The sequence below is a fragment of the Myodes glareolus genome, chromosome 11 (genome assembly GCF_982192425.1).
Source record: "Myodes glareolus chromosome 11, mMyoGla1.1, whole genome shotgun sequence".
Taxonomy (NCBI): Eukaryota; Metazoa; Chordata; class Mammalia; order Rodentia; family Cricetidae; genus Myodes; species Myodes glareolus.
The window spans coordinates 67812610-67834308 of NC_142036.1; the positions used below are offsets into that span (position 1 = coordinate 67812610).

At 47.9% G+C, this 21699-nt stretch overlaps 1 protein-coding gene and 1 long non-coding RNA gene across 7 annotated transcripts in view; one reads left to right on the forward strand and one right to left on the reverse strand.

The window, feature by feature from the left end:
• The window catches only part of LOC146892406 (uncharacterized), a 35687-nt gene extending 19355 nt beyond the window's left edge, over positions 1-16332 (reverse strand). For 2 of the 3 annotated variants that reach the window (XR_015739246.1, XR_015739245.1), the window contains exons 1-3: positions 16210-16332; positions 9325-9420; positions 9037-9086 (exon numbers count right to left, since the gene is read on the reverse strand). This is a non-coding gene — a long non-coding RNA (uncharacterized LOC146892406). Of the gene's footprint in view, positions 1-8994; positions 9087-9324; positions 9421-16209 lie in introns of all 3 variants that reach the window. The other variant, XR_015739244.1, reaches the window with a different exon arrangement.
• Nkx2-1 (NK2 homeobox 1) lies at positions 14087-19637 on the forward strand. 4 transcript variants are annotated; one of them, XM_085697615.2, is made up of 4 exons: positions 14087-15281; positions 16277-16421; positions 16521-16906; positions 17795-19637. In XM_085697615.2, the coding sequence occupies exons 1-4, from the start codon at positions 15209-15211 to the stop codon at positions 18538-18540; spliced, it is 1350 nt and encodes a 449-aa protein (XP_085553741.1). In that variant the 5' UTR covers positions 14087-15208; the 3' UTR covers positions 18541-19637. The 4 variants fall into 4 exon arrangements, with proteins under 4 accessions (XP_085553741.1, XP_085553740.1, XP_085553742.1 ...); XM_085697614.2 differs by lacking the exon at positions 16277-16421 and having other exon boundaries at positions 14089-15281; XM_085697616.2 differs by lacking the exons at positions 14087-15281; positions 16277-16421 and adding an exon at positions 15497-15797.
• Positions 19638-21699: the final 2062 nt, after the last annotated feature.

A 21699-nucleotide genomic window follows, 5' to 3' on the forward strand; every position in this document is an offset into this window, starting at 1 on the left:
AGTAGGTTATAAATTTTTAAGAAGTGATGTACACCTTTAATCCTGGAGGCAGATTAACTTTAACTTTGGAGGCAGAGGCTGGCAGAGTTCTATGATTTAAAGGCCAACCTGGTCTACATAGCTAATTGGAGGTGGGACATGGCTACTGAGGGTTACTATGTCTCAAAAACCAAAAGAGAATATGAAAGTTGCAAGAAGATGCTTCTGGTGGGAAGAGGGAGTGGGAGGGGAGAGCCAGGAATGGATATGATCAAAGTAATTATATATATATATATATATGTGTGTGTGTGTGTGTGTGTGTGTGTGTGTGTGTGTTGGAAATTCTCAATGAATAAATGAAAAATTAATAAAATAAAGATATTGATTAGGTGCCAAGCTCCATCTCACACACACACACACACACACACACACACACACACACACACAAGTTATTTATTTATTTGGATATAGGGTCTTAACCATGGAGCCCAAGTTGTCCTACAACTTGCCATCTTCCTGCCTAAAGCCCCAAATACTGAGATTATACACCATCACTCCCAGATGTATATTTTGTTAAGATAACACTAATTTCGAGACTGAATCAAGGACATGAAGACTTATAAATGTATACTTATGAAAGAATATATGAATTGTATGTTCCCATTTAATTATTTTGTGTTTTTATATTTATATATTTACAAAATATGCTTTATCTGAAAATTTTAAATGAAAAATTTTTAAAAACTAAAAATGCAGAAAAATTCTTTTTTAAAAATATTTATTTATTATGTATTCAACATTCTGTCTGTGTGTATGTCTGCAGGCCAGAAGAGAGCACCAGACATCGTTACAGATGGTTGTGAGCCACCATAAGGTTGCCGGGAATTGAACTCAGGACCTTTGGAAGAGCAGGCAATGCTCTTAACCACTGAGCCATCTCTCCAGCCCTAGAAAAATTCTTAAAAGAAATTCTTCTCACGGAAAGAAAAAAAAAAACAAAACTCTAGGGCTGGAGAGATAGCTCAGAGGTTAAGAACATTGACTGCTCTTCCAGAGGTCCTGAGTTCAGTTCTCAGCAACTACATAGCGGATCTCATGCCCTCTCCTGGCATGCAGGCATGCAGACAGACAGAACACTGTATCCATAATAAATTAAAAAAAAGAAAATAACTATAGATAGAAATAAGGGCTTACAGAAAGGAAAGGAAATTCAGGAAGTGGGGGTTGTGTGTGTTATAAGGGATTTTTTAGTATTTGAATATCCTTGAGCTGTAGCTGTGTGGGGCCTGGTGAGATGGCTCAGTGGTTAAGAGTGCTTCCTGACCTTGCTAAGGATCCCAGTTCAGTTCTGTGTTGTATCCAGTGGCTCACAACCACCTGTAACTCCTTCTTCAGGGGAACTGGCTCCCTCTAGTGGCCCATGGAAACCTGTACTCATACATACACCCGCACAAGGCACACAATACACACATAGTAACTATAAAACTTCACCTTTGTGTAAAAATAAAAATAAAATAAATATTTTACAAAAAAAGCACAAAAAGCTAACTGCGTAAAATAAAGGTAGTAAACATTTGTTGAAGAGTTTATATTTAGAAGTAGGATATGTGACAGCAATAACACAAAAATGGAAGCATGTGCTTGCAAGATTCTAATACTACACGAAGTGGTATATTACTTGGACATAGTCTGTGACAAACTGAATATCAAAACAACCACAAAAATAGCACAGTAACGCTGTTGCTTATAAGGATTCTTGTTCGGTTTTGTTTGTTTCTTATATTGTTTTGGTTTGGTTTTGTGACAAGGTATCACCATGTAGACTACACTGGCCTCAAACACAGAGGTCTGTCTGTCTCTCTCCAGGTTGTGGGGGTTAAAGGTGTGTGCCACCATATTGGACTAAGATTTTTGACAGGAGCTAAAGAGAACTGCAGGAAACACTCGATCTACATGAAGATGGAAAGAAAAGAGAAGAGAAAATATCTAATGTCTCAGACAGAACACTGACAGCAAGAGACAGATCTCAGCCCAACATTATCACTGCTGAGGGTGTCGTCCAGTGGTGGAGTCTTGCCTGGCGCATTCAAGGCCCTAGGTTAAGTACCCATCCCTCCCCCTCTGAACACACAAATCAATAAGCCTTGTCACGTAAACGAAACTGGTCAAAGCATTCCAATTACAGATATACAAGAAAAGATTGTCAAGGAGACAAAATAAATAAAAAAAATAAAAACAATATTCAGCTATATGCTACTCATAAGAATCCATGCTGATTATACATGAATGGTCTAAAAATAAAAGGAGGAAGATAGATATCCACTTTACTAATAAAAGGAAATCTATATTTCTATTTTTAAAAAAAGACTTCGGAAAGTGGAATACCAGCAGAGACAAAAGCAAGATCATTGCATAGCAATACAACCCTGAATTCAAGAGGCCCTGGCAATTCTAAATGTTTATAAAACTCGTGAAAGAACTACAAATTAGATAAAGCAAATGCTGTTGGAACTACGAGAACAGAGAAACTCACAATTACAGCTGAAGATTTCTACATTTCTCAATACCCGATGAAACAAGTGGGCAGAATTACAGCAAGTGTCTGAGAGTCTTGAATAGCATTGTGAAGCAAGTTGACCCAAATGACAGTTATAGAACACGCTGCTCCACAACAGCAGTGTAAATGTGTTGTTCAAATGTATGGACACAGTTACCAAGATAAGCCGTATTCTGGGATGTGTACTGGATCTCCATAACTGAAAAGATTCTCATCAGACAAAAAAAAAATAAGTACTCTGATCAAAATAAAATCAAACTAATGATCAATAATCACAACCTCTCTGGAAAGTCCACAGATGTTTAAAAATTAAGAAGGTTAAATAGTATAACTTATGCCAAAAAGACATCAGAGTAATCGAATCCAAGTATCAGGGAACACCCATGTTCAAGGCCAGCATATAGCTCAATCTGTTACAGAAAATGCAAAGGTTTGCCTTCCTTTTTTCTCTTTCTTACTTCTTTCTTTCTTTCTTTTCCTTCATTCCTTCCAATTTTCCTCTCTCCTCTCTCTCTCTCTCTCTCTCTCTCTCTCTCTCTCTCTCTCTCTCTCCCCATATGGATGTCCATGGGTCCATGGTTTTGCTGCTACCTGATGTCTGTTGCTGTCTGCTGGTCATGTTACTATAGGGGCCCATGCTGATGTGAGTGACCTGTGAAGCCAACTGAAGTCATGTTGATGTCCTTGGCCTGTGCAGCCACTAATCTCATGATGGTGCCCAGGGGCTGTGCTGTGGCAGAAGGTCGTGTTGATGTCTGTGGTCTGCACTGCCTCCAGAGACCAAGCTGAGGTTCGTGGAACGTGCTAATATCAGAGACCATTGGATGTCTATGGTCTGCGCTGTTGCCAGAAACTATGTGGAAATCCATGACCCAGGCTCCCATTGACTGTAAGGGGCAAGGAAGCTACTTTTGCAGTGATATTGAAGACTGCAAGACACACAGTTGAGAAAGAGGGATGTAGAAGGCTTCTGTGATAACCAATATCCCATCCCACCCAATGCCCCCAAAAAGTAACAGTCTAGACAAAAAAACATTGAAGAGAACTCATAAAAAAATTGTGGCAAGGATGCTGAAGGGCAGCTTTCACAGCTGACGACTTCTGGTGAGGTATAGGACTCAGTATTCTTTAAGAGGATGCCCACTGGGAGTTTGACCATGCTCCAGTGGGTATATGGGCAACCGAAATTGGAATCATTTCTTCTCCTCCTCCTCCTCCTCCTCCTCCTCCTCCTCCTCCTCCTCCTCCTCCTTCTTCCTCTTCCTCTTCCTCTTCCTCTTCCTCTTCCTCTTCCTCTTCTTCTTCTTCTTGTGGGAGAAGTCACAAGGGTGGGGGAATGGACCTGGGAGGCTCGGAAGTGAATATGATAGGGTTGCATGGTGTGAAATTTTCAAATAATTAAAGTATTATGTTGTGAAAAAATGAAAAATAATGAAAATGGGTCCCAGGGATTTTTAGTTTTGTAGCAACAGGAAGATTAGAAGTCTAAAGCATAAAGACTTTTCCAGGTAATTGGTTTTTTTGTTTGTTTGTTTGGTTGGTTTTGGTTTTTTGAGACAGGGTTTCTCTGTAGCTTTGAAACCTGTCCTCGCTCTTGTTGTCCAGGCTGGCCTCGAACTCACAAAGTTCCACCTGCCTCTGCCACCCGAGCGCTGGGATTAAAGGAGTGCGCCATCATTGCCCGACCCCAGGTAATTGTTTTTTAATATTTTCATTTCTTACTTGAGAGCTTAATGAATGTAGTCAATGTGCTTTGATCAATTCCCCCTTCCCCTCCCCTCCAAGCTATCCTACACTGAATAATTGTGGATTGATTCATTTATGTATTCATTTGTTCATCCGTGTGTTCAGAAGTACCTTCTGAACACTTCAATTGTTCTGAGTATCAATTTTTGAGCAGACTTACGGAATGAGAGACACTTTCAAAAAAACATTTCTCGAAACTAAAGTTTTTCTTAATTTAGTTTTTGAAACTGGTAAAGAAAAACATTTTTAAAAAAATATATGGGATGCAGCTAACGCTGTGCTCGAAGGAAAGCTGTGCCACTAACTGTACAGAAAAGATGAAAACGTCACGTGATGCACGCCTGCAACCCTACAGAGGAGAGGCAGGATCGCAGGTTTGCAGACAGCAGTGGCTACTTAGATTCTGTCTTGAAGGAGAAAAAGGAAGACTAGGGAAAAGGCTCCTTAACGGGTTCACTTGTGACCTCAAGAAAGATCCTATTAGTCAGGAGGTGGTGGTGCACACCTTTAAACTCAGCATTCGGGAACCAGAGACAGGCAGATCTTCTGTGTGTTCAAGGCCAGCCTGGTCTACAGAGCGAGGTCCAGGACAAACTCCAAAGCTACAGAGAAACACTGTCTCGAAAAAACAAACAAACAAAAAGATCCAAGTCACCAGAACCTATACATGTTGTCTTAAGAGTAGTTGGAAAGAGAGAAAACCATCCTGCCTCGTGCACCATTCTGCCGGGGTGGGAGGTAGAGAGCGGCAGCCAACCAGAATCCAGCGGCATTCTGACTTTGGGACCCCTCCGAAAAAAGAGTGGTTAGAAAAAGGACTTTTACAGAAAGAAAAAAAAAAAGGATCTTGAGTTGAGGAGATCTCCCTAATTTTTCCAGTGGGCTCTCTCAATACCACCAAAAGCATCTTTGTACGAGAGAATAACAGAAACACACGGAAGAGATTATGTAAAATCAGAGGCAGATTGGAGAAATGAAGTCACAAGCCAGAGGCTGTCTAAAGCGAGAAGGCCCAGCCAAGCAAACAAACGCCACAACACCTGCTGACACAGTCTCTTCAGTCTTCTGGCTCCCGGAACTGGGAGAAGGTGAATTCCGTTCTAACACTTCGAGTCGGCTGTAATTTCTTACAGCAGCCACAGAAAACTACTATCATCTCAGGTGATTACCTTACCTCCCACTCGGAAATGAACAAACACATTCTGGTTATAGCTCTAAAACTGGAATGCTGGCCCTGGAGAGATGGCTCAACAGTTACAAGTACTAGCTTCTCTTCTGGAGGACCCAGGTTCAGCTTTCAGCATTCATATGGCAATTCACAACTATCTGAAACTCCAGTTCCAAGACACCTGACACTCTCTTCTGGCGTCTGCATGCAATTAGCATGCACAAGGTACACAGACAAACATACAGGCAAAACACCCACATACATAAAATAAAATTTAAATATAAACTGGTATGGAATTCATAAAAAAAACCGAAAAAGAAAAGCCCTTTAAGCATCAAAATTGGAATACAAAAATATTGTTGAGCCTCAATAATTATAAGAAGTGAATAAAAGACAAAATAGTTGGTTTGATTTAATTTATGGAAAAGTCTAAAAAGCTGTAATATACAGTGACCAAGGGCACAGCATTAATCACCCAGTGTTAGGGATGTGTATGCAGAAGAACAGGTTATGGGAATTATGAGGGGGCATACAGAGTTCTGGGTATTAGTAATTATAGTCATTATCTTACTTGTGGTCATATTTTCATAAATATACACAAAAGTCAGAATTTAACTAACTTTTATACAGAAGGTTTGGGCAGCTTAATGTGCATCAATATATCCCAGTAGAACTGTACAGAATGGGACAAAATGTGAACAGCTTTGCTTTGCTGCAGAACAGGTTGGAAACAGGTAAGAAGGAAGTAGGGGTTTTGTTTGAGGGCATAGATTGTACTGCGGACTGTGGATAGGGTCGTGGGGTAAGCTAGAGTAAATCTAGGTTAGCCCGGTGGCTAGAGCCAACAATGAGGCAGCCAGGGTCGTGTGGCCATGGCCGAGAGAGTGGGAGGAGAGAACTACTTATGAATAACTGGGGCTGGATTTAGGAGACATGGAGACATAGAATGAAGAGGAGGAGGACTGTCTGCCTAGGGAGCTGCTGTGAGCTGAGCTGTGTACCACTAAAATGTGTATGCTGAAGTCCTAACCTGAAGCTACTGTATTTAGAAATAAGACCTTTAGGGAGTGCATTAATCTATGTGCTAACAAATTATTTCTCTCAGTTCTAGGGGAGACATAAAGTCTAAGATCAAACTGGCCGAATCTGATGGAGACCTTCTTTCTGCATCCTCTGGAAGAGAAGAATGCTGGGGACTAACGTGGCAGAAGAGAGCAGGGACAAGCTGCCAGGTGACCCATGAAGTCTGTTTTATGAGAGGCTAAAACCCATTAAGCAAGCAGGAAGAAGCCATCATAGCCGCATAGGCTCTTAAAGGCACCTTCTCTTAATCCGATGATATCTGGATTTTAGAAGGGATACTTTCAAATTGCAGCAGGAGGCAAAATGAAATCAAGTCATAAGCATGGAACCCTATCAAAATAAAGACGTGGTGTTATATATGTCTCTCAGAGCTGTAGCAATGGCTCACCCATTAAGAGCATGACCCATTCTGCTAGTGGACCTGGATTCTGTTCCCAGGACCCACATAACAGCTCACACCCATCTGTAACTCCAGTTCCAGGGGATTTGATACCCTCTTCTATTCTCCATAGGAAACATAGGCGTTTGGTATACAGACAGACTTTCATACAGACAGAACACTCATAGGCATAAAATAAAGATAAATAAACCTCAAAAAATCTAATTGTATCTCTTCCTTCACTGTGGAGAAGGTGGTTATCTACAAACTCTAGGGAGTACACAATAGAAAATGAATTCTGCTGAACCTTCATCCAGGACCTTCCACCTCCAGAACAATAAAAAAATAAAATGAGATTCTGAGGTGGAAAAGATGGCATAGCGGGTAAGAGCGTTTGCTGCTGCTGTAGAGGACACAAACTAGGTCCCTGGAACACACATAACAATACACAATCAATCACACATAACTCCAGTTCTAGAGGACATGACTGCTTCCTCATTGGTCACTGCACACATGTGTGCACATATAGACATGCAAGCAAAACACTCATACATATGCAATAATAAATAAATCTTTAAAAAGCATTTCAATTGTGTAAGTCACCCAGTCTGACCTTTAGCTACAGTGGCCTAAACTGACTATTAGGAGAATTTATTGGAGGAGTCAGGTAGTTGCAGCGAGACTACAGGGATATACTCATGATGTTACTACATTAAGAGCAGAAACAAAAAAAAAATCATGAGACAGCCGCCATAAGTTTATACTGGAATGTGACAAGCGTAATGGGCATACACAAGACAAAGCAGACTAGAAAGTAATTTAGAAGTATGAGAGAGAGGTTGGTTAGAAGTATGAATTTCAGAACTTTCAGGCATAGGTGATGATTTATGAGCCGTGGGGATAAATATACACGACAGGAGTTCAACATTGGATTCTGAAATGTCAAGAGACAAAAGAAGGGAGCTATGATGGAGTGGTGACTTTGAAACACCAAAGTCTCTACATAGGTTCAAAGTAAATCCTTAGTTGTAAGCGCCTGTAAAATGTTTCTATTAAGTGACATACTTTCAATCCACAAAGGCACAGAGTAAACATTTCCTTCCAAAAGGGAGAAATGCAGGCATAGGAATAAAAGACATATGGGCTAGTAGCATCATGTAAGTTCCAGTAGGGTTAGGCAGACCCAGCCATATGCCTTGTGGTTTGCAGCCTGCGTGTATCCTCTTTGGGAGCAGTTCTCCGCAATGCCTCCAGCTGCCCTAATGTGCACAGCCCTGGCTTCTCTGACATGGAGGTTCCATCACAACTTAGGGATCACTCCCAACCCCACCCCAGGGAGCTGCCTGCACACATTATCTGGCCTCAGCAGCCTCTCCCCCTCTGGAACAGGGGCCAGCCTCTGTGGTCTTGAGACCCTCGCATTCATTATGCTTGCAAATGCTGCTGAGTTCCATCACCAACTTGAGAAGAAACCAGGCCCCTTTCCCACAGCTGCAATGACCTCTGAGCGCATTCACCGGTGCCTCAAACTAGGGAACCATTTTCCTGGAGGGCCCTTTTCGAGCCCAGCACAGAGCTCTCTAAGCAAAAGTTTCTCCAGTGGCTTTGTATGTTTATATCCTAGAGGCCTTGCTTGGTAGGTCTGACCCCCAAAGAATTTTACTATTGCCCCAGTGCAAAGTAGTAGTTTTTTCATTAATTCTTTAGCCACGACTGTCACATTCTCTAATCTGTCCACATAAAAGGTGTTCTTTTCCTACACCAACTGCCCCCCTCCTTTAAAGGTATTTCTGTGTTACTTCTTGCTCCTGGTTTTCAATGTTAACTGGTTAAACACAAGCAGTAGGAACTGAGTTTCAGCCTGTATAACATACTATCTTATAATTTCCTTAGCTGAATCAGTTAGTCCATGGGATTAGCCAGTGGACAGGTCTGTGTGTGTAATGCCACCCCTGGACAGGTGGTCTGGGTCTTCAGTGAAGATAGTTCCAGAAAGCTTCTGAACGCCAGAACTTTGGAAGTTTTTCTATTACTTCCTGGACACAGAGCAGAACCCCGACTGTCAGGCCACCCAGCAAGTACCTCTCCAGGCTTTAGAAGTGCAGAAAGGAAAAACCACTTTACCACCAAACGCATGTCCACTTGCCCTCGGACTTGAAGAGCGAATTCAATTCCTGTAACACAATTACAAGTTAAAGTCTAATTAGTTGAGTTTAGATATTGCTGTGACTGCTACAGTCCTAATTTATACAAGGGCTCTTTCAAGTAGGTGCCATAGTAATTCTAAGTCATCCACAAACTATGAGGAGACCTATGAAAATCCTGACATGTTGAACGAGTGAGTAGTATGATGAATAGTTAAGCTGAGAGAATTCCTGGCCGGTTAACCACTACCAGTCTCTTCCAACTTACCAGGTTTACCCAATTAGTAGCAGAGCGTTCCCCCTCGACATTGTAGAGTCGCACTTCTACTCATGACCAGTAGAGGGCGCCGCGGATCGCCTCGGCCTGCGAGCGAGAGGAATCAGAACTTCAGGCGGAGATTATCAAAGCTGCCTGGGACATTACCCTAGCCATCAGAAACTTTTCCTGGGGACAAGTGATGGAGAGGAGGAGCGAGAAAAGAAAAGGCAAAGGTCATAGAAGAAAAAGACGCTGGAAACGAGAACTGCGCTTTCACAGGACTTGAAGCAACTTCGTAGGAAAAAATGCAAACATACTATAGGCAACAAAAATATGATAGGTGATAGAAGGCAGAAAGAAGGAGCTTCGATCACCTAAAGCTGCATGAGAGGTGCTGAAAACGGAGCTCAGGTGCAAAGCGCTCTACTAGCATGCAAGAGGTCCACCATTCCAACGCGGGCACCAAATAATAGAAATAGAATACTCAGCGTAAAAGCTAAATGAAGGTGACCAGGTCCTGGGCAAAGCCACTGCGCCCTTCTAAGAACCTTTGTAGCATTCACTGCCTCTAAAGTATTCTTTTACATTTTTCATTTAAACTTTTTTTCATTTTGCATACCAACCACAGTTCCCCCTCCCTCCCCTCTCCCTGCTCCCCTTCCACCTTCCCCACACCCAAGCCCCACTGCTCAGAAAGGGTAAGACCTCCCATGGGGAGTCTACAAAATCTGGAATATCAAGTTGAAGCAAGACTCTCCTCCTTGTAACTAGGCTGAACAAGGTGTTTCTCCAAAGAGAATGGGCTCCAAATACCAGTTCATGCACTGGGGATAAATCTCGGTCCCTCTACCAGTGGCCCCAGAGACTGCCCAAGCCACAGAACTGTCACCCACATTCAGAGGGCCTAGTTAGTTCCTATGCAGGTTCCCCAGCTGTCAGTCCAGAGCCAATGAGCTCCCATTAGCTCGGGCCAGTTGCCTCTGTGGGTTTCCCCATCATGATCTTGACCACTTTGCTCATACAATCTCTCCTCCCTCTCTTCGACTGAACTCCAGGAGCTCAGCCCAGTGCTTGGCTGTGGATTTCTGCATCTGTTTTCATCACTTACTGGATGAAGGGTCTATGATGACAATTAGGGTAGTCACCAAACTGATTACAGGGGAAGGCCAGTTCAGACACCCTCTCCACTATTGCTAGGAGTCTTAGCTGAGGTCATCCTTGTGGATTCCTGGGAGTTTCCCTAGCACCAGATTTCTCCCTAACCCTATAATGGTTCCCTCTATCATGATAATCTCTTTTCTTGCTCTCCCTCTCTCTCTCCCTCCCCCAACTCAACCATTCCTTCCCTCACATTCTCCCCGCTCCCCAGCCTTCAACTCTCTCCCCTCCCTCTCCCAATTTACTCGGGAGATCTTATCTATTTCCCCTTCCCAGAGCTTTTCTTCCTACAGCTCAGCGGGTAGGTCTGAGGACTGTAGTGTTTGAAGCATTCTTCAGAGAAGTGCTCACTGACTGACGTTCCCATTCCCACTGTCCACTCAGAAAAAAACTGAGTACAGAGAGGAGGGCAGCTCTCTGCAAGCCTAGAGTGTCCTGGTGCTGCCTGCTAGCTGTATTAAGTGAGCATCCGGTCTGCCACGTCTGGTGTCCCCTCTTTTCAAAGGACGATTTAATGCTCGGTTCTCTTGGCTTTGTAACCAAATCCTGCTTCAAACCCTGTCCCGCCAGGGGGCGTCCCTGGAATTTTGGAGAGAGTGAAGGTTTTGGTTACAACTTGGGCTAAGATTTCAAGACCATAACCCCTAAGAGGGTTTGACCAGAGGGAAGAGCCCCTCTTTCCCCATCTGAAACTGAGGTGCTCTTCTGGCAGAACCTTGTCTTCGTAAGAGGGGCTCCCTTCTCACAGGAGAGGAAGGTGCAGCAGCCTCCATGATGACCTTCCCCTTCCCACCGTCTATCCCCACAAGTCATGACTTAAGAAAAATATCTCAATGGTTCTAGAAAATCAAGCTGGGCAGCGGAGGGATCTCTTCGGAATACTCCAAAGTTGCCCAGACTATCACCTTACCTAGTGAGAACCCCAAGAAAGCTTTCAAAGCTAGAGAAAGCATAGGAAAGATCCTGGTTAACTTTTCAGAGACCAGACGACAGATGTCATATTTGGAAGGTGCTCCTTGGATCTCTGGGTTGGACAGTAGTGACCGCCACCCACCCCCATCCCCGTTTCTGTTGTTCCTGGGCCAGCTCGCCTCCACCACACTCAAAAAAAAAATTGTATGTGTTTCCTGCGTGTGTGTATGCACACACCTGGTGCCTGCAGAGGCCAGAAAATGACCACAGATCCCTTGGAACGGGAATGACAGAAGGTTACGAGCCATAATGTGAGTGCTGACAATAGAATCCAGGTCCTCTGCAAGTGCTCTTATCCTGTGAGACATCCCCCAGGCCCTTCGCCCCTTGAGCACAGGCCAGCTCAGCCCAGTTCAAGCCAGCACAGCCCAGCAGAGACCTTACACCTGCAGTGGGCATCAGAATATTGAATGTTACTTCTTTTTACAAAGCATCGGAGGCTTGGTCCCCAAGTTTTTTTTTTTTTAGTCCAAAACACTAAATCAAAATAATTTCTGTGTGCTAAGGACTTTAAAGATGATCAGACTGTCGCAGCACCTCATCATGGACGACCTAAGTTGCTGACACAGCAAAGCAGGGAGTTATATGAGGCAGGCTTCTGCCCTTTCTCTCTCTCTCTCTCTCTCTCTCTCTCTCTCTCTCTCTCTCTCTCTCTCTCTCGTGTGTGTGTGTGTGTGTGTGTGTGTGTGTGTGTGTGTGTGTGTGAAGGGATTTGCTCCATCACACATCCTGAAAGTGCTAAAACTAGGTCACAAACTCCCAGGTTTCTGAGCTGTACTCAAGGGCTCCTTCTGCTCTGGAAGGCAAGAGAAATGATAACTAAACCAGGGAACGAAACTTTACTGGGACCCCCTCTTTCTTAGGGTCTGTTACAGAGTGGCTGTTCATCCCTGGAATGCTTTAGTGCTAATATGGAAATGTCAGGTGGGGGAGGGGCGTATCTAGACTGTCTTTGGAAGCTGAATATTCTGACTTAGCCCACCTAGCATCTGATATAGCATGGGTTTGACGAGAAGCTGTGAAATAAATCATCAATGGCAATGAGACCTGGGACTGTATGATGTTAGAAGAAACACACTTAGTGCCCTAGGGAGATGTGAAGGGCTTCGTGAGTTAGAAACAAGCAAGCTGAGGAATACCTAGGTGTCTGTGGTTCTAGTTTAGGGAATCGGCTCCCTTATTTCCTAGCTTGCCAAGCTCCAGAAATTGAGAATTTCATGTAACTTCCCCCAGTGAGCACTCCTTCCAGGTCTCCAGACAGTGGAGGAAAAGAAGGGAGTTTCCCTCTGCAGCTCTTTGATTTCTAACCAGTGGGATTAACGTGATCCTTTGAGGCTGAACCAGGGAAAGCTTCATGAGGGCTGGGCTATGCCCTACCAGTCACTGGGCCCAGTCCACTGACAGCACATCAGTTGCAGTGCAGAAGAGGCCACGGGAAGAAGACTAGATCTGTGGCTATTAATCCACAGCTACAGGGGGAAACCCTCTACTTTAACTCTCATGGGCCCTATTCAAGATGAGTCAGAGAGGCAGTATGCATTTTCCTCAGAAAGAGATGTTGGGACTTGAGGGAGAGGCTCCCAAGGCCGTTGCAGAGATGAGCTCAGAAATAAATACAGGGCCTTTTTGTGCCGTGAGGCTCCTGTGTATTCAGTTTTGCTCTTCTCGGCACCAGTGCTTAGGGAAAATAGTGCAGAAAGGTGGGTGTTTAGGAAGAGACCAGGATCGTGAGGTTTGGGCCACAGGATACTGCAGAACCCCACCTCATCTACCCACCCACCCACCCCCTCACACACACACACACACACACACACACACACACACACACACACACACTGGCGGTGCAAGCTTGGGAAGGTTGGAGCTCAGCCCAGTTCCCCTCCCCCCAAGGGTAAAGCCAGAGCCGCTGTCAGACCCCCTCTTCACCCCTCCAACTCGGAGCTCAGCACTCCCACCCCTTGCTGTCTAGTGGGAAATGGGGTCCCCAGTGGTGGTGGAGCTAAAACCAAGCTCTTCACACTTTCCCAAACTGGCCACCTGCTGGTGTTCCTGAAGGCCTAGGCTGTGTGACCTCGGGACTGTGGGAGAGGGAAACAAACCGTTCACTCCAGTCCGCCAGGCCCCTAAAAAGGCAAGAGATTTGATGATACCTGCAGAAACTGAAACATCGACCTTGGCAGCGCGCTTCATTTTTTTTTTTCCCTCAAAGCTTTGGGCGTGTTTTGATGCGCCTGATTCAGCTTAACTCTAAAAAAAATAAATAAATAAAAATAACCTTTTGAGAATGGTCTCCTTCGGTAAGTGGCATTGAAACGGAAAGAGACACTACACTTGGTGCTTCTTATGACTAGCAACAATTATAAAAATACGGGAGATAAAGGGAGACAGGCGGCCAATGACTTTCTCCTAAGATCCCTTTCCTAACACGGGCACGGCTGGGTCATGTCTTCAGACAAGGTCTGTTTTTCTCCCGCGGTTCACTTGATCCGGGCGTAGCCTCCCCTCCCTGCACTCTAGACACCTTAGACCAAAGTGCTGTTGATGGGGTCTGAGCTCATCTTGAGAGCGCCCCCCAGAGAAGTCCCTGAGAAAGGAGAGCCCAGAGCTCAGCTTTCCACTTGCCTTTAGCTACACAAGACACAGAGCACCTGCCCGCTTAAAGTCAGGGTTGCCTGCTCCAAAGCCACCGTGGGGGCCTCGCGGAAAAATGCCGGCCCAGATGGGAGGCCCGCGGGTGCTCAGAACCTTCGTGACGGAGGTAGGTGGTGAGGAAAGCTAATGTTAGTAGAGTCGTTGGCTTTGTGCTGAGGGACTAGAGAGCTCTCTTCAAGGAGAGGGTTGAGATCTTAAAAAGCAAATAAAACAACTTTCCATACTATAATTGCTATTAATGGAAAGGAGCCTACGCTGAATTAAGTAGTTCAAAACTGCTTCTTCATTATCGGGAACTCCCTCACTACAAGGAGGGGAAAGAAAATGTGAAAACAAAAACCAAAATCAAGAAGCCTCCTTGACTGGCCGCCGAAGTGTCTAGGAGGCACCTGCCGGGCCAAGAAGCGCTCCGCCCTCCCAGCCTCCAGCACGCCAAGGAAGCTCAAGCAACAGACAAGCAAAGCAAAAACAAAAACAAACAACAACGAAAACGCTTAATTTCCAAGGAGAAAAATCGGAGGTGGTTTCCAAATCCGTGTCACGCAGGGCTTGGCTGGGTAGCCCACTCAGCTGTTGATCCGGGCCTGGTAACAGCAATGAGGCTGACGCCCCCGGCCCCGCTAGGGAGTACAGCCCACAGCTCCCCCTTGCCAGGCGCCCAAGGACCCTCAAGGCGCGGGGCTCACACTTGAAGCCTGGGAACGCTCAGACAGGAAACCCACTTCCTCCTAAGCAGTTTCTTGCTAGCCGGATGAGAGGCGCCCAATTGAAGCAGAATGATCCTCATCTACTAATATCCAGCGTGGCCACAAAGCGACCGGCCATTTACGCCGCCACTTTAGACAAAGATATTTGGTTATTCCCGGGGAAGCGAGTGCACTTTTGCATGGCTGAGCTCCGGGAGGAGGCGAGCCTCAGCCCAGCCTCCCGCCCGCTGGGATGCGGGAGTCGAGATATTCGCCTCCTCCCGGACAGTGAGTTCCACCCGGGTTCAGACTCGGTTCCACTCTACAACGGACCCGCGGGCGCTCGCTCGGCTCCCTGCCCGGGCTCTCCCTGAAGCATCAGAAGGGAACGCAGCGGAGATCTGGGCTGGAGTGCTGGGACAGTGATGGTCTCGAAAAGTCAGCACCAGCCTCCGAAGCCGGAGTATCCAGGCCATGGGCAAGGGTCAGGGGAACCAGGTTTGTTCGAGATGGGACAACTTCAGTGGCGGACTCTCACGTTAATCCCAGCACCCTTGTCCTCCCAGCTCAGAAGGCCAGCGGTGTTCTTGCCTGGGCCGGCAAAAGGGGTGGAGAAAGGGAGCGGTGGGGTGGGGTGGGCTGGGGGGCTGGTCCGCTAAGAAGCCAGGAGCTTGGTGCGGGGGGGGGGGGGCGCGGGGATCGGTGACAGCCTCCCGGAGGCAGTCGTTCCCTTACTCAGCTCCCCCTCCGCCCGCTGGGATTCTCTCGGTAAGGGGAAAGGGGGCGGGGAGCAGAGGTGTCCCTCTGACAGCGGCAGAAGAGGCGGACAGACTGACAGACTCATAGACCAACAGTGCAGCCCCCGGGTTCATCCCCCCCTCCCCCCAGACTCGCACACTCTTTTGGTGGTGACTGGGGCTCAGCGCCGCGAAGCCCGATGTGGTCCGGAGGCGGTGGGAAGGCGCGGGGCTGGGAGGCTGCAGCGGGAGGGAGGAGCAGCCCCATCAGGCTCAGGTGAAACCCCGCTCCCCGTACCTCAGCCTCCTCTCCCCAAAGACCAGCCCCTGACCCGGGAACCCCGACCGAATTGGACCACGGGTTCCACTTTGTAACTCCTCAAGTTGGTTGCAAAGCAGCAGCAGTCACCTTCCTTCTTCCTTTCCATCCCTCCTCTTAGGTTACTCTCTACCCCACCTCTGGCCCTCCCGCTCTCGGTTCCCTCCTCCTTTCCCTCCCCCGCCTTTTCCTCGCGCGCCACAGGCACCCCACAAAAATGGGGGTGGGGGTGTCCAAGGGAGGGGGGAAGTAATGCTTTGGGTCTCTCTCTCTCTCTCTCTCTCTCTCTCTCTCTCTCTCTCTCTCTCTCTCTCTCCTTTCTCTCTTTGAGACCTAAAAATCCTGACAAGTGAAGCTTAAAGGTGTTTACCTTGTCATCAGCATGTAAGCTAATTATCTCGGGCAAGATGTAGGCTTCTATTGTCTTGTTGCTTTAGCGCTTATGCCCCGCCTCTGGTGGCTGCCTAAAACCTGGCGCCGGGCTAAAACAAACGCGAGGCAGCCCCCGAGCCTCCACTCAAGCCAATTAAGGCGGACTCGGTCCACTCCGTTACGTGTACATCCAACAAGATCGGCGTTAAGGTAACACCAGAATATTTGGCAAAGGGAGAAAAAAAAAGTAGCGAGGCTTCGCCTTCCCCCTCTCCCTTTTTTTTTTCCTCCTCTTCCTTCCTCCTCCAGCCGACGCCGAATCATGTCGATGAGTCCAAAGCACACGACTCCGTTCTCAGTGTCTGACATCTTGAGTCCCCTGGAGGAAAGCTACAAGAAAGTGGGCATGGAGGGCGGCGGCCTCGGGGCTCCGCTCGCAGCTTACAGACAGGGCCAGGCGGCCCCAACGGCTGCGGCCATGCAGCAGCACGCCGTGGGGCACCACGGTGCCGTCACCGCCGCCTACCACATGACGGCGGCGGGGGTGCCCCAGCTCTCGCACTCCGCTGTTGGGGGCTACTGCAACGGCAACCTGGGCAACATGAGCGAGCTGCCTCCTTACCAGGACACCATGCGGAACAGCGCTTCGGGCCCCGGATGGTACGGCGCCAACCCAGACCCGCGCTTCCCGGCCAGTAAGTGAGGCCGCCCCGCCGCGGGGCCGCGGGCTGAGCACAGGAGGCGCGGTCACTGCGGCCCGCGAGGTGCGGCGCTCGCCGCCGGTTACGCTAGGCATGGGGTGGGTAGCTGGGCAGCATCGTCTAGGAGTGGGGTGCGGGAGCTGGACCTTCTTCCCCTCGCTGGGCTAGGGTTTCAAAAGAGGTTCCTAGTAGAGCTGGGGTCCTGTGGATAGGTGCTGGCACTCAGCAACAGCAAGTGCCAACTATTGACTTGGCGCCGAAGAATTCAGGGTGCCCTGGGAGGCCCACCCTGAGCTGAGTGCTCGGGTCAGCGGAGTTGGAGGAAAGCAGGCCCGGCCAGGAGAGAGGCTGCCCTACTGGGATGCATCCCAGCGCCAGCCGGGTCACCTAGCTTTCTAGAAGTCTCTGGGCGGGTTGGGAGGGCGCACAGCTCTGGAGGAGGCTCTAAATGGGCTGAGCAGGTGTCCTCACCTAGAGCTCTCTCGAGGGAAGGCAAGAGGCCAAGCGTCTGGAAGCTGGGGCTTTAGAAAGGGAAATCTCTCTTTTGCTACCCCCTGAAGTTGGGGTCAGCCGCCCGTCCCCAGCTCTCTGCGCGCCCCATCCGGGGCTTCCCACCCGGCTTGGGCACGAAAGGAGCAAAAGCAACCTTCCTCCCCACTATACATTCTGGTTCTAAAGAGACACTAATACGGATAAAGAGCAGTTAGGTTTGAAACCCTTAAACTCTTCGACGGCACGGCCCGGGGAAGGCACTAGCCGCTCTCAGCTAGATGGGCCAAGGTGAGGATGCCATCGAAGGTTGGGGCCGGCGGGCCAAGGGCAAGGAAAGCTGGCTTGGCCCGGACCCGGCTCCAGCCGACGCTGTGCGTTTGTCGCTTACAGTCTCCCGCTTCATGGGTCCAGCGAGCGGCATGAATATGAGCGGCATGGGCGGCCTGGGCTCGCTGGGGGACGTGAGCAAGAACATGGCCCCGCTGCCTAGTGCGCCCCGCCGGAAGCGCCGGGTGCTCTTCTCCCAGGCGCAGGTGTACGAGCTCGAGCGACGCTTCAAGCAACAGAAGTACCTGTCGGCTCCAGAGCGCGAGCACCTGGCCAGCATGATCCACCTGACACCCACGCAGGTCAAGATCTGGTTCCAGAACCATCGCTACAAGATGAAGCGCCAGGCCAAGGACAAGGCGGCGCAGCAGCAACTGCAGCAGGACAGCGGCGGCGGCGGCGGAGGCGGAGGGGGCGCGGGTTGCCCACAGCAGCAGCAAGCTCAGCAGCAGTCGCCGCGCCGGGTAGCCGTGCCGGTCCTAGTCAAAGACGGCAAACCCTGCCAAGCGGGAGCCTCTGCGCCGGGCACCGCCAGCCTACAAGGCCACGCGCAGCAGCAAGCTCAGCAGCAGGCGCAGGCGGCTCAGGCGGCTGCCGCGGCCATCTCGGTGGGCAGCGGTGGCGCGGGTCTAGGCGCACACCCGGGCCACCAGCCGGGCAGCGCAGGCCAGTCCCCGGACCTGGCGCACCATGCAGCCAGCCCCGCAGCGTTGCAGGGCCAGGTCTCCAGCCTATCCCATCTGAACTCCTCGGGCTCGGACTATGGCGCCATGTCCTGCTCTACCTTGCTTTACGGTCGGACCTGGTGAGACGTGGGACCCGCCAAAGCCCCGCGCGGCCTCACAGCTTCACCTCTGCCCGCAAAGACCACTTTTCGCCCACTGCTCCACGTGCTTCGACTTTTCTTAAAAACCTGTTTGTGTTTAGACCAAGGAAAAAGTACACAAAGACCAAACTGCTGGACGCCTTCTTCTTCTCCTTTTTTTCTTTTTCTTCTCCTTTTTCTTTTCTTCTTCTTCTTCTTCTTCTTCTTCTTCTTCTTCTTCTTCTTCTTCTTCTTCTTCTTTCTTCTCTTCATCTTCTTCCTTCTCCTTCGTCTTCTCCTCCTTCCTCTTCCTTTTCTTCTTTCCCTCTTTCTCCTCTCCTACTCTTTCTTCATTCTTCCTCCATCTTCCCTCCTTCCTTTTCTCTTTCCTACCTAAAACTTGTGGATTATTTTTTAACCTAAAAAGAAAATAGAAACAGCCAAGCAAACACGACCCCTTACGGATTTTTTTTAAACAGAGAAGGGCATAGAACAAACACGAGAAGTCTTTCTGGTGGTTCAGAGGGGTTCCCAAGCTTGGGCACGGCACAGTTTTGGAGCCTGCTCTATGCTACCATGGCCCTGGACTCTACAGACGGCAAACTTCCCTCTGGATGCACTCTGCCAGCAAAGCGGACTTGCTTGTAAATACCAGAATTTTTCCCCCTGAAGGAAGAAGACAGGAGCTGGCTAGGGGAAAGATTCTTCTGCGTAACCCACTTGTACCTGACACAAAGGAAGTGCCCCCTCCCCGGCCGCCCTCTGGCCCTATAGGTTCCGTCCAGGCCAGGCTGGTCCCTCAGAAATTGTTTTAGGTTTGATGTGAACATGTAGCTGTAAAATGCTGTCAAAAGTTGGACTAAATGCCTAGTTTTTAGTAATCTGTACATTATGTTGTAAAAAGAAACCCAGTCCCCATACCCAGCCCCTCACTTTTTTTAAAAGGGCATTGACAAACCTGTGTATATTATTTGGCAGTTTGGTACTTGCAGCATCAGTTTTTTTTCTGTTGTAACTTATGTAGATATTTGGCTTAAATATAGTTCCTAAGAAGCTTCTAATAAATTATACGAATTAAAAAGATGCCTTTTCTGATTAAAACCCTTTCTTTTTGTTTGGTTTTGATTTGGCTGTGCATGGATTGGGGATGGGGGTAGGGGCTCACCATTAAGTCTGATGGGACCCCAATTATTGGGTTTGAGCTCAGGGTTTCTGACCCAGGTAAGAAAGCCAATTCTGGAGTTTCTATCCCACCAAAGAGGGGATTTTGTTCAGCTTTGAACTTCAGTGAAATAAAATCCCGAGCAGTCTTGGAACTATTAGGTAGAAAGAATCCAAAGTAAACTACTTCTGTAGAAGAGGGAGGTAGAGGGAGAAAGGAGGAGAGGAAAAAACAATGAACTTTAAAAAAAAAGAGTCAGCCTTCTGTTTTCAAGAACCTTAGACGCTGGTCTTACACATTTTACCTAATATTTAAAATGGTGGACCAGGCCAGTCATTTGAAAGAAGCTGGAAGGAGCTATCACTTTTAGTGAATGAATTGCTTCTGTACATTTGAATGCCAAACCTATAGTACTAGCTCCCACCCAGTCTCCTCACACTTAGAATCTGTGTGGTGCCTGTTTCCAAGGGTGAAGTGGTTCTGGGTTTTATTTGGACACTCTAAAACAAGATCCCTCCTTGCTACCCCCTCCCCATCCAGTCCTGGCTTCCAGTGGCTCCTCGTCTTGTAGTGGTGTGGACTTGGTGGCCAATTTAGGGATGCCTCTAGTAGGACATTGGGCCTTGGCGTTTCAATCTTTCATCTCAGTGCTTTCAACATCTGAAGTCCTGAATCTTTGCAGCAATGAATCCTTCTCCTACCCCTAAGGTTTTTTTTATCGTTTTCCCCCAAACAGAACCAAGATAATCTTAAACTCCCCCCCCCAATCTGTGACTATTTTCTTATTTCCATTATCACATAGTGTGCTGGGAGAAACGAGTCAGGTTGTGAGAGGTGTGGGCAATGGTGGTAAAAGAGTGGTTCTGGCTAGAAACTACAACTCCTTGGATGAACTGTTGCTTTTTAAGAGTTACCCCTGACAAACTTGTGCAGACAAGCTGTTGATAGGGAACCCTACCAGCCCAGGGTGCCCCCAGTGCTTACAAAGGTTTGTGGTGGTGACTGATTGACTTTTGGCACGTGTTCTGTTCATTTTTTAACTCAGGTGTTCAACTACTTTCCTCCTTTCTCGCCTCCCTTCATCCCTCCTTTCTTCACCTTCTCCCTGTCATAGCCTCTAACAACTTTTCCTGGTTCTCCACTGCATCCTTCTCCCCGGATCTTGTTTTTAGAAAACTAATAGTATAAACTTGAATCCAGCAGTCTTTCTCACTGATGTCCAGAGGATTTCTGTTTTACAGTGCCTTAGGAATGGGAGCTAGGAGTAGATTTCTTCCTCAGAAAACTAATCCTGGCTTCTAGAATATGACTTCTCATATCTTGATAGCTGATATTCTGAAAGGATAATTGGTTGAGTCTGCTGAGCGTCCACATGGGGAGAGGGTCCTCTCAGCAGACTTCATATTTTGCAAAAGCAAAAGCAGGAAAGTTTAATCATTTCTGTTGGGATAGGCATCTGAGATTCCAGGACAAGGACAGCAGCGGTGACTGTCCAGGAAATCAGGTGTTGGCAGCTGCTGTTCTGCTCCTAAGCCGGGGCATGGGGGTTGAGTTTAACTCAATCAGTTCCACTGGCCAGTATAGGGCCAGGCAGAGCCTCGCCAGCTGCAGGCACCCCACTGCCCTGCCTCCCTACATTCTAGCGGAGTAAGGACTGGAGCCTACTGTAGCACTCTCTGTCTTATCTTTATGCTAGTTGGAGTACCTAACAAATACATTCTTCTCCAGCCGGCTTAGTTAGAAGCCTGTTTACTTCTCTCTGGAATAGGTGAAATCAGATGGGGCTGGGAATGAGACCCAACAAACGGGGCTTTGGTCCTTTCTTCTCATCAATCTCCCTGATTCCTCCAACTCCTGCCTAGGGGACTTGTGGCGGCTCCTGAAGCAATCTGGGGAGGCCGACTGAGGCGCCTCTCTTTAGTAAGCTAGGTGCCCGGTTCAAGGTGAGAGCTTCCCACGGCTTGGGGACAGCCTACTCCCACACAATCTGCTACCGGGTCA